Source organism: Paroedura picta, chromosome 1, assembly GCF_049243985.1.
Source record: "Paroedura picta isolate Pp20150507F chromosome 1, Ppicta_v3.0, whole genome shotgun sequence".
Lineage (NCBI taxonomy): Eukaryota > Metazoa > Chordata > Lepidosauria > Squamata > Gekkonidae > Paroedura > Paroedura picta.
Window position 1 is genome coordinate 81,036,054 of NC_135369.1, and position 12,849 is coordinate 81,048,902.

A 12,849-nucleotide genomic window follows, 5' to 3' on the forward strand; every position below is an offset into this window, starting at 1 on the left:
CGGGGACAGAAGGAAATGGAATTGAGAAGAAAAAAAAAGGAGAGTACTGGTAATTGGAGACTCCCTGCTAAGAGGAATGGATCGCCATGTGGCTGGGCCCGACCACCTAAACCAAGAGGTGTGTTGCTCGCCAGGGGCAAAAATTAAAGATGTTTCAGAACGGCTTCCCAAACTCCTCAAATCTACGGATTGCTACCCATTTGTGATGGTCCATGTGGGAACTAATGACATGTCCCTGAATACCATTGTTCCTATTAAAAAAGACTATCAAGATCTGGGGAGGAAGCTCAAGCAAATGGGGGCATAAGTGGTATTCTCTTCAATCTTGCCTGTCAAGGGAAGAGGAATGCGTCAGGGGAGGAAGATAATGGAGGTGAATCACTGGCTGCGTAGTTGGTGCCGGCAGGAGAGATTTGGTTTCTGGGACCATGGGATAAGCTTTCTTGAGGAAGGCCTACTAGCACCTGATGGACTGCACTTATCAAAACTGGGGAAGAATGTGTTTGGCAGGAACCTGGGGAGATTCATCAGAAGAGCTTTAAACTAAAGCCACTAGGGGAAGGAGACGATCAACATAGGGAGTGTATGGAAGGAAAATGATCAGAGGCAGCCCAACCGGCAAGGCCAGCTCATAGGGAACCAAAAGTAAAAGGATTCAGATGTCTTTATACTAACGCCCAAAGCATGGGCAATAAAAAGGAAGAGCTGGAACTTCTCATGCTGATGGAAAGGTATGAGCTAGTAGGCATCACAGAAACTTGGTGGAATGATTCTCATGACTGGAATGTAATGGTGGATGGATATGAACTGTTCAGAAAAAACAGAATAGATCGAAGAGGTGGAGGAGTGGCACTGTATGTGAGGAAAGGGCTTACCTGTCAGGAAATTCTAGTGAAGGAGAGCATATCTACAGTGGAAAGCATCTGGGTGAAAATAAGCGAGGGGAAAACAAACAGTGTGGTGGTTGGTGTCTGCTACCGACCGCCTGACCAATGAGAGGATGTGGATGCTGCACTTTCTGAACAGCTTGAGAAAATATCCAAGCGTCAGGACCTTGTCATCATGGGTGACTTCAATTTCCCAGATGTGTGCTGGGAAACAAACTCTGCGAAGCATCCTCAGTCACGCAAGTTTCTGACCTGCCTGGCTGACAATTTCATTTATCAAATGGTAGATGAACCCACAAGAGGTTCAGCCATACCGGACTTAATACTGACCAACAGGCAAGAGTTGGTGGATGAGGTGAAGGAGGTGGGGACCCTAGGGGGAAGTGACCATGTCCTCATAGAATTCCTTTTGAGATGGGGAGCCAAGGAAGCTTGTAGCCAGACGCGGATGTTGGATTTTCGTAGGGCAAACTTTAATAAACTCAGAGACATGATGAGTGTCATACCATGGACGAGAATGCTGGAAGGGAAGGGAGCATGTGAAGGGTGGGCGTTACTCAAACAGGAGCTATTGCATGCTCAATCAATGACTATCCCAGAAAGATGAAAACACTGCAGGAGCTCTAAGAAGCCTATTTGGATGAACAGAGAACTTCAAGAGGAACTAAGAAAGAAAAGGAAGATGTTCAGGAAATGTAGGGAAGGACAGAGCTCTAAAGAAGAGTACCTACAGGTTACTAGGCACTGTAGATCAATCATAAGAAAGGCCAAAGCTGAGAGTGAGTTAAGATTGGCCAGGGAAGCCCATTGTAACAAGAAAAGATTTTTCAGTTATGTGAGGAGCAAACGTAAAGTAAAGGAGGCAATAGGCCCACTGTTGGGTGCGGATGGACAAACTCTAACGGAAGATGCAGAGAAAGCAGAAAGGCTTAGTGCCTATTTTACATCTGTTTTTTCCCACAGGTCAAAGTGTTTAGGCACATCTAGAGATGGCCATAGCCAAAGGACAGTGTCTGGGTGGCAGGTTAACATGGATAGAGAGATTGTCGAGAGGCATTTAGCTGCACTGGATGAGTTCAAATCCCCTGGTCCGGATGAAATGCACCCGAGAGTACTCAAAGAACTTTCCAGAGAACTTGCACAGCCCTTGTCCATCATCTTCAGAACCTCTTTAAGGACTGGAGATGTCCTGGAGGACTGGAAGAGAGCAAATGTTATTCCGATCTTCAAAAAAGGGAGGAAGGATGATCCAGGAAACTACAGACCAGTGAGTTTGACCTCTGTTGTGGGGAAGATAATGGAGCAGATATTAAAGGGAGCGATCTGCAAACATCTGGAGGACAATTTGGTGATCCAAGGAAGTCAGCATGGATTTGTCTCCAACAGGTCCTGCCAGACCAACCTGGTTTCCTTTTTTGACCAAGTAACAGGTTTGCTGGATCGGGGAAATTCGGTTGATGTCATTTACTTGGATTTTAGTAAAGCTTTTGACAAGGTTCCCCATGATGTTCTGATGGATCAATTGAAGGACTGCAATCTGGATTTTCAGATAGTCAGGTGGATAGGGAATTAGTTAGAGAACCGCACTCAAAGAGTTGTTGTCAATGGTGTTTCATCAGACTGGAGAGAGGTGAGTAGCGGGGTACCTCAGGGTTCGGTGCTCGGCCCGGTACTTTTTAACATATTTATTAATGATCTAGATGAGGGGGTGGAGGGACTACTCATCAAGTTTGCAGATGACACCAAATTGGGAGGACTGGCAAATACTCCGGAAGATAGAGACAGAGTTCAACGAGATCTGAACACAATGGAAAAATGGGCAAATGAGAACAAGATGCAATTTAATAAAGATAAGTGTAAAGTTCTGCATCTGGGTCAGAAAAATGAAAAGCATGCCTACTGGATGGGGGATACGTTTCTAGCTAACATTGTGTGTGAACGAGACCTTGGGGTACTTGTGGATTGTAAACTAAACATGAGCAGGCAGTGTGATGCAGCGGTAAAAAAGGCAAATGCCATTTTGGGCTGTATCAACAGAGGCATCACATCAAAATCACAAGATGTCATAGTCCCATTGTATACGGCACTGGTCAGACCACACTTGGAGTACTGTGTGCAGTTCTGGAGGCCTCACTTCAAGAAGGACGTAGATAAAATTGAAAGGGTACAGAGGAGAGCGACGAGGATGATCTGGGGCCAAGGGACCAAGCCCTATGAAGATAGGTTGAAGGACTTGGAAATGTTCAGCCTGGAGAAAAGGAGGTTGAGAGGGGACATGATAGCCCTCTTTAAGTATTTGAAAGGTTGTCACTTGGAGGAGGGCAGGATGCTGTTTCTGTTGGCTGCAGAGGAGAGGACATGCAGTAATGGGTTTAAACTTCAAGTACAACGATATAGGCTAGATATCAGGAAAAAAATTTCACAGTCAGAGTAGTTCAGCAGTGGAATAGGCTGCCTAAGGAGGTGATGAGCTCCCCCTCACTGGCAGTCTTCAAGCAAAGGTTGGATACACACTTTTCTTGGATGCTTTAGGATGCTTAGGGCTAATCCTGCGTTGAGCAGGGCGTTGGACTAGATGGCCTGTATGGCCCCTTCCAACTCTATGATTCTATGATTCTATGATTCTATTATTCTATAGAATAATAGAATTGGAAGGAACCTCATGGGTCATCTAGTCCAACCCCCTGCACTATGCAGGACACTCATCCCAATCGCTGTCTCAGATTTCAGATTGCCTGCCAAACATCCTTCTCCCTGAAAGACATCTCTGAACTTTTGTTGTGGTCCCATCAGCAAGATGACTTTGTTCACTGGCCTGTCCTTCATGCAGGATAAGGATGCTGCACCTGCCTCAGCTGCATGGCTTGAACTGCTCCACTTCCTAGCAGTGGCCTGTCAAGTTCATCTGGCACTGTCATTATTCCTAGAGACAAAACTTATTATTCCTTGGGTTGCAAATGTTAAGTCTGCATTTGCCTACTCGATGGTTTAGAAATGCTCCTGTTACACATGGTAAGCACCTCTTCACATGGTGCAGATTGGATCTTTGTACTGACCAGAGGCAGTGCAGCAGATCGCAGGTGGCCTCACAATTCAGTTGAAAACAAACTGGCTGTTTGTTGAGTAGCATAGCAAACAGCACAATAGGATACATGTTGGAATTTCTATTATCTCCTACCATGTGCACATCGTGGCTGAGATATTTGGAGGGCTGGTTTGGATTACTGTCTTCTGTGTTAATCTCACTTGTAGTCTCTGAGTTTCCTCTTGGGAAATAAGGGGAGGAAAGTCCAAATGTGGAAATGCTAGAGTTGGAGCATCCAAGGGGAAGCTAAAAGAAGGTACATCTCCTAATGCAGAAACTGTCTCTTCCCTGTATCTACTTCCTTGATTCACTCATTTCCACATGTTGTGTTCCATAGGGCCCATCCTCAAAATAGGGTCTGATGGTACAAAGGCTCAGCTGTGTCTAATACTCCTTTAGAGGGCTGTCTTGGAATTAGCCCTATACAGGGCTTGAACTGGGGAGGTCAGGCATGCAAAACTGGTCATTTTCTTCTCAGGTATATATGGCAGGTTTTGACACAAGGACGGAGGCATTCTGAGTGCCCTGTCCTGTGATATTTTTCTATGTGTGCTGTTAGAAGTATACTTGTTCTGCATTATATTCTTGCCTTTTCCTTCTCTTTTAATTCCCCTGTTGCTGACCAAATAATGAGCTCTGCCTTGTTTCCATCTTCCTTATGGCTGAGAGTCTAACCCCTCCCTTCTGTTTCTCACTTGGTGATCTTCCCCCAGTGATCAATTGAGAAGTTAGGAAATTATTCCATGGCAGGAAAATTCCAACTAAAAACTGAATCTGCAAGTCCCCACTTGAATCTCCCAGGTCCTGTCTCTTAAAAAGAGAAGTGGGCTTGATGGGAAAGAAGAAATAACTTCTCCCTAATTGATTTGGAACAATCAAAGTGATATACACAAGTAAGGCTTATGAAAAGCCAGTCATGGAAGTGAATGCTGATCAGGCCCCTGTTCTTCATGCAAATAAGGGGACGTTTGAACGACATGTGACTGAGTGATTAGATAGAACCAGAAAATATGTAGTGGTTACTCCAAGGGTTTCTGACAGGAGTTAGGAAATTTCCCTGTATATTCAGAGTTGTTAACAGCTCAAGGGAGAGCAAAAACTTGACTTGTCTTATTCTGCTGACAGAGCAGGCCCAATACAAGATTTAGGGCCCCTTTTGAAATGGAAGCCAGTGTGGCATTTGAAGTAATTGTGCCAAACGCAGGCTGGTTCAGCAAAGAGGAAAAGGGTTATTTTAAAGTCAATGTACTTTAAAAGCAGTGTATCTTTCCCCCTTGATTTATACACTTGGGCAGCACAAAAACAACCTTTGTCTTAAATTCATGAGCTGATTTATCCATGGCCTGAGCAAGGGGCAAGTAATCATTTCTTTGCTGGATATCAGAATTTTAAGAAGTTTAAACTAATGTGGAATTGCTAGCGTGGCAATTGGAGCAGAGACATCTTGTTCCATTGACTGCCTTTTAAAAATCCACAGTCCATTTATCTCTGCAAAAACTGGGTGCAAAATTTATCCATGAAGGTGGTTGAGTGCTGCTTTGATGGCCTATATGGACCCCTATGCTTCATTTGACTGTATGAATGCCTGAAACCTCCAATACAGGTCATGTCAATACATTTCCATCAAGCTTCACAATATAGTTGACAAGCAGAATGAGTTTTCTGGGCTGATTAGTATTGTTATTGAGAGATTCCAGAGATTTAGCTTTGTTGAACTGAACATCTTCTAAAACCTTAAATATTCATGAATTTATTGTATGAACCAGGATAAAGTTTATTAGATTAGTGTACCTGATGTGGTAAGTTCTGACCCACAAATCACCCACCCACAAATCACAAACCACAATAAATGTATTAGTCTTTATTTTAGTTACTTCAGTATTTTCTGGTTTATCACTAAACAGCAAGACTTTCAACTATCATGTATATATTTAAGTGCAGAGAAGGTTCAAAAAGTTATGGATGAACTAGAATCATAGAATCATAGAGTTGGAAGGAGCCATACAGGTCAACTATTCCAACCCCGTACTCAGTGCTGAATCAGTCTAAAGCAGTGGTTCTCAACCTAGGGGTCCTGACCCCAAGTGGGGTTGCCTGGCCCCTTCTGCGGTGTTGCCAGGTTGGAGGAAGCAATGGCGGCACCAGTAGCAGGGAGCTTGCCTGATGTGCCGGCTGTTCCCCACCTCCCCACGAAGCCCTGCGTGGAAGCCAACCGACCTCAGGAGGGTCCCAGATGTCCGGTGGGCAAGCGGGCAGGCGGGCAGGTGGTGAGGAGGAGCCCAAATTGCCCAGCTGTGTGGCCAAGAAGAGCCAGCAAGATGGCTTGCAATGGCTGTCCCCTGCCCACCCGCCAGCACAGGCCTCACCCTCCCTGACGGCTGGGAGGTCTGCAAGCAGCAGAAGGGGGCGAGAGAGACCATGCAGCCCCTGCGAGCCGCCGCGTCTCCTTTCCTTGCTGCTCCCCTCTGGGGAAACTGACCAGTGTGCATGGAAGTTGCCCCTTCCAGCGGGTGGAGGCGGCGGAGCCATGGCAATGGCCACCTCCATGCGCCTCGATTGTTGGGTGCCCACTGCCTGCCCACACGTGCATGCCACTGCTGCTGCTGAAGTTGGGGTCACCACCCCCAAAAGGCTGAGAACTGCTGGTCTAAAGCATCCAGGTTAAGTGTCTGTCCAACTGCTACTTGAGGACTGTCAGTAAGGGGGAGCTCATTGCCTACTTAGGCAGTTAATTTCACTACTGAATTCATCTGACTGTGAATTCCCCCCCCCCAATACCTAGCTGATATCATTCTCCACGTAGTTTAAACCCATAACTACGGGTCCTATCCTCTGCTGCCAACAGGAACCTTTCCCTGTCCTCTTCTAAGTGACAACTTTTCAAAGATAGCAGTCATGTCCCCTTTAAACTTCTTTTCCAGAATGAACATACCCAGGTTCCTCAGCTTTTCCTCACAGGCTTTGTTCCCCAGGCCCTGAATCATTCTTGTTGGTCTCTTCAGAACCCCTTCCATTTTTACAGTGTCCTTGTTGAAGTGAGGCTTCCACAACTGCACAGAGTACTCCCGGTGGGGTCTGACCAATGCAGTATACAATGGGACTATGACATCTTGTGATTTTGATGTGATGCCTCTGTTGATACGATCCAAGACTGTATCTGCTGCATCACACTATCTGTTCATATTTAGCTTATAGTCCACAAGTACCCCAAGATCACATTCACAGACACCCAGAAGTGTATCTCCTGTCCAGTATGCATGCTTCAACTAGAATGAGTTTAGGACAATGGACTCCCACCCCCAGGGCTGAGTAGGGACATAGGATTCTTATCTCATTACAGATGCCAATTATCTGCATTTCCTGCCTCCTAGCTCTAGTTAAGCTGAATACAGTTTGCTCTGTACCTCTGCATTCTGACTCCAACTCACCCTTATTTGCAGCAATCCATCCATCTTCTAACCTGGACATAAGGGGTGATTCATTCTGTTTGTACTTAATGAAATGATAGGAAAGTTAACCGCCCTGAGTTGGCTGGCCAGGAGGTGTGGTATATAAGTTCAAGAAAAAAGAAAGGGGGGGAGGGGGAGGGTTTGGAAAAAGCCAGGGCCATTCTGCACAACTGCCAATGTAGCCAAATGTAAGCGCTATTGTAAAGCACAGGTCTTGACAATGCACACAGCCGTTTCTAGCGGAAAAAAGGCTCTCCCACTAGCGCTGTTTTCGTTACCCACAAGTTTCCAGTCTCGCTGGAATTGCAATAAAGGAGGCGATATTTTTCCACGCTTCTTCCCGCCCCTAGCCATCAATCAAACAGAACAGCCAATGAACTGTTGTATCCCCCCCCCCCGATGAGTGTAATTTCTGGCCAAAAATAACAGGCAGTGTCGAACAGGAGGCTGTATTGTGCTCGGAAAGTTTAAAGACAATTGCAGAGGAGAGCTTTGTTTTACTGTTAAGCACTTCTGTGGAGGGACATCAGCCAAAGAAGCCTCGCTTATTCATTGCTTTAGCCGGTTTAAGGGGGGAAAATGGCAATTGAGTCTCCGAAAGCTTGGGGGCAAGAGCTAGGGAGGAACATTCTTTCTACCGCTATATTGAGAATGCACGTGTCTTTTTCGGATGTGTTGCAGGTTGTTCTCAGGAGTGAAGCGGGTTTTTTTTTTTTTTTAGGAGGAATCCACTTTTTATGATTCCCCAAAATGTGCTACATTGAAGCGTTTTTTGCGGGAGTGTTGCATGAGTGTTCCGGATTGTGTACAACATCATGCATAATGTTTAAAAAATAGCATTACACAACAGTTAGACTTCAGCAACATTAGCGCTGTGCGGAATGGCCCCCAGATTAGTTTTTATACTGCGTTTTTCTTATTAAATTGCTCAAGGTAAGCCCAAACGGAGACAGACATGGAATATTCTCCATTTTTTTCCTGTCACAAATTTGTTAGTCTTTAAGGTGCTGCTGGACTCTTGTTCTTTTCTGCTTTAAAGTCTCTTAGTAACTAGGGAACAGGCGGAAAAGAAGGAAAGAATGATTTAAGACCAACATTCCAAAGGTTAATAGTGTATTATATAAAGTACTTAGCAATGGTCTATTGATATTGCTGTGAAAAAGGCTTTGTTATTGGTAGCACATTCATCTGGAGGGGGCCGCGTGAAGCCTGAATGCCTATCTAGCTAATCTATGAAGAGCAGCTAAATGAAGTGCTTTTGTAGAGAACATTTACTGCTACTGAAACGTAATACATGAAGCACAAAAATTGACTGCATCACTTCAAATTGGGGGGGGGGACTTCAGGATGTAATAATCTATGTACTGTCAGAACAACTCATAGATGAAGGGTCTGTAAATATATTATTTATAGGTCCATAAGTAGCCTATACAAATTAAAACAATACAGGGAGTATTATAGAAAAGGATTTCTGTATTAGGGCGTCAGCTTGTTTGATTTATAGCATGACAGTGGATATATATAACAAAATTAGAGTCCAATTGCACTTTTAAGACCAACAAATATTCAAGGCATGAGCTTTTGAGTGTAAGTACTCCTCAGTCTGAAAGCACTTGAAAGCTCACGCCTTGAATAAATCTTTGTTGGTCTTAACGGTGCTATTGGAGTCTAATTTTGTTGTGCTACTTCAGACCAACTGGGCTACCCACTTGAATCTTAAATAGTCACCTTTGGGTCACAAGGTCAATCCACAAAAACAAACATGGCTTCCCAATCAAAGTAGATGGCAGCATTTGCTGAATATTTGCTATATCTTAAGAGCTGCCTTTGTCAATCATGGACTTCCCAAGAATAGCAGGACAGAATCACAGTTTATCCAGCAGCCCAGTCTTTCTCAATGACAGTCCTCATTCTCTCAGCACAGAGGCCAACCCACTCTCCTCAAAAGAGACACAATGTCCTTAGATTATATCCCAGAATTCACCAAGCCTTGTTACTACTACAAAGGCAGATTATTTACAAATATAAACAGCAAAATTCTTATACTGTGTTTTACCTATTAAACTGCTCAAAGTGATACCAAACGGAGTCTTTCTATGCCAGTTGAAAAACCAGAGGATGAAGGATCAAATCATTTGCAAGGTCAAATCTTAGCTGTTCCCTGGATGTGAAGGTAACTTTTACTCATACCCAGACACCCCTCAGTCAAGGGCCTCTTGACACTTTGGGGGTAATTAATCAGTGTCAAACTTTGCCTATCTGGGCCCCTAATAAGATGTCTGATATTTGTTTTTGGGGTGGCCGAGGCATGTTAGCATACCATAAAAAGCAAACCAATGTACCTCACACCATTCTGTCCGCCCATCTGGGTTGTTGCTGATCTTCCTATAGAAGGTTTTAACATCTTGAGACTTCACTTCAGGACCAAACAGATCCTGGACTGCAGCACAGAATTTATCATAATCCATTTCCTCTGCAACAAAATAAAATGTAAATACAAACCTAACAGAATATCGTATTAGTCCCCCCAACTTCATGTTTCCTCCCCCTTTTCTCTGCTCAGTTTTCATAGTGTTTGTGATTTCATTTTCTACTTTCTTTTCATTTTTATAAAAGAATATCTCAGTATTTATTTTAAGAAAAAACAGTAGCAAATCTGGAGCATATGAAGAAACTGCCATATACAGATTTAAAACTATTGGTACTTCTACTTCAGTATTGTCTCTTCTGATGCGCAGAAGCGGGATCTTTCCCAATTCCTACTTACCTAAAACCCTTTAGCTAGAAATAGCAGGGATTAAACTCACAATATTTTACATGCAAAGTGTGTTGTCTGCCACTGAGCACCATCCCTACTGCTGAAACTAGTTTCCCAGTCTCCCCAGATAAATATATTTTAAAAATGTATAACAATTAAGGAGAAGAAGAGTTGGTTCTTATATGCCGCTTTTCTCTACCCGAAGGAGGCTCAAAGCAGCTTACAGTTGCCTTCCCTTTCCTCTCCCCACAACAGACACCCTGTGAGGTGGGTGAGGCTGAGAGAGCCGTGATATTTCTGCTCGGTCAGAACAGTTTTATCAGTGCTGTGGTGAGCCCAAGGTCACCCAGCTGGCTGCATGTGGAGGAGTGCAGAATTGAACCTGGCATGCCAGATTAGAAGTCTGCACTCCTAACCACTCCACCAAACTAGAGGTGGGGGAATGCAGATTGCTGTCTGGGTTGATCTCCTTCCTTTTAAGAAATGTGCTCTCCATTCCTGCCCCTAATTACACACGTTAATCCTGAAAGCAGAATTTCCCTTACCAGCATCTTTGATGTACAACCCTAGTCTTTCCTCCCTCTTCTGAACTACTGTTTTGTCAACAAGTTTTTGAAATTCCTTCAAGGAATTTTTAAAATGGGTTCCATCAGGAATGTCAGGATTTTCTTCATCTTCTGGAATCTTTATTCTAGACATTTAGCTATTCGATGAGGTGGATGAAAGTCAGCAAGTTCTTCTTTCTGTTCACGGTTACTTTTATTTGCTTGTCTTCTTTTAGTTGTACCATTTGGCATGAGTGTTTAAGGAAATGGCAGCTGCATGACCTTAAGTGTTGCTTAGGTGAATGGAAAGTGATCTCTGGACTAACCTGCAAGATATCACTAGCAGGCCAGTGTGCCAGCAAATCCCTGATGTCATAACTCCTCATTGAGTCTCATTGGCCATGGAGTGAGCCTAGATCACAAACTAGCATCACTGGGAAGTTGCTGAAGGCAGTCAAACTGGAAAAGAAATGCTCTCGCAAAAGAGACTCATAACCATCTGTTGACATAGTGAAATGGTCATACAAGGACTCCAGCCTTCTTCCTCCATCCTGCTGGACAGGAGTGACATTTCTTTTTGTTCTGTTCTCAGCTGAATCTGTGAAATGGGACACCAGTTGCATGAAGTTGCTAAAGAACCAAGAATGAGGAGGATAAGCAAAGTAGAAAAAAACTGTGTATTTTATTTTGACACAATGTACACAAACAGGAAAGGAAGAAAAGACCACATCTATAGCCACATATAGAGCCTCTTGTGGCGCAGAGTTGTAAAGCAGCAGTCATGCAGTCTGAAAGCTCTGCCCATGAGGCTGGGAGTTCAATCCCAGCAGCCGGCTCAAGGTTGACTCAGCCTTCCATCCTTCCGAGGTCGGTAAAATGAGTACCCAGCTTGCTGGGGGGTAAACGGTAATGACTGGGGAAGGCACTGGCAAACCACCCCGTATTGAGTCTGCCATGAAAACGCTAGAGGGTGTCACCCCAAGGGTCAGACATGACTCGGTGCTTGCACAGGGGATACCTTTACCTTTATAGCCACATATGGGACCTTGAGTCCACATGGTTGACTACTAGCCTGAAAAATAGCATCCATACCTGTTCCTTTACTTGACATGCAGCAACTGACATGTTTTCACAGCATGGATATAAATATGATCACCTACAAATTGGTAAAATGACAAGGGAATGATATAAAAGTTGGAAGTTTAACTTGGCTATGAAGGACTGATCCATATACAAGATGAGACTGGAATGAGTCCAAAGACTGTCAGAAAACTGGAGCAGGCAGATCACACCTGCCTAAGATTGTGTGGGATACTGAAGCTGCAAAACTCAATAGGACTTGAATCACAAAATACAAGAAACAGACAACTAGACATATTGGATAATTTGAGCTATACCACGGGCCATTCCACACAATTACCAATGTTGCTAAATGTTTTCAGTATGCAGAAATGCTATATACTGAAGTCCCAGTAGCAGACTATTCGTTCCCCACAGGTTTCCGGTCTCACTGAAATTGCAACAAAGGAGGCGATATTTTTACATGCTTCTTCCCACCCCTGGCTGTCAATCAAACAGAACAGCCAAGGAACTGTTGTGTTTGTGCTCCCAAAAAGCCCCTCTCCCTTTAAAAACTATTTTTTTAACCCGAAAACACCAGTACAACGAATATTCATTCATTCAATGTCTCAGAAAGACCTTTTTTGCTGGCATAGGAGCCAGCACTTAATCATTTACAAGCTCTTCAAATAACCCCCCCCCCACCCTATGGGTACAATTTCTGGCCGAAATTACAGGCAGTGTCGAACAGGGGGCTGTATTGTGCTTGGGAACTTTAAAGACAATTGCAGAAGGGAGCTTTGTTTAACTGTTAAGCACTTCTGAATTGCTCATGGAGGGACTTCAGCTGAAGAAGCCTCGCTTATTTGCTTATTTCTCCGGTTTAAAGGGGGAAAATGGTGATCGTGTCTCTGGAAGCTCGGGGGCAAGAGCTAGGTAGGGACATTCTTTCTACCACTATTTTGAGAACGCACATGTCTTTCCACTGATGTGTTGTGGCTTGTGGTCAGAAGTGTAGTGGTTTTTTTCGGGCGGAATCCACTTTTTTTGATTTCCCCCTAAGCGC

At 44.1% G+C, this 12,849-nt stretch overlaps 1 protein-coding gene across 2 annotated transcripts in view; it reads right to left on the reverse strand.

The window, feature by feature from the left end:
- The window catches only part of WDR64 (WD repeat domain 64), a 110,334-nt gene extending 99,303 nt beyond the window's left edge, over positions 1-11,031 (reverse strand). For both annotated transcript variants that reach the window (XM_077344975.1, XM_077344969.1), the window contains exons 1-2: positions 10,725-11,031; positions 9,764-9,894 (exon numbers count right to left, since the gene is read on the reverse strand). In XM_077344975.1, the coding sequence (XP_077201090.1) occupies positions 9,764-9,894; positions 10,725-10,878 (285 nt within the window). In that variant the 5' untranslated portion in view covers positions 10,879-11,031. The remainder of the gene's footprint in view (positions 1-9,763; positions 9,895-10,724) is intronic.
- Positions 11,032-12,849: the final 1,818 nt, after the last annotated feature.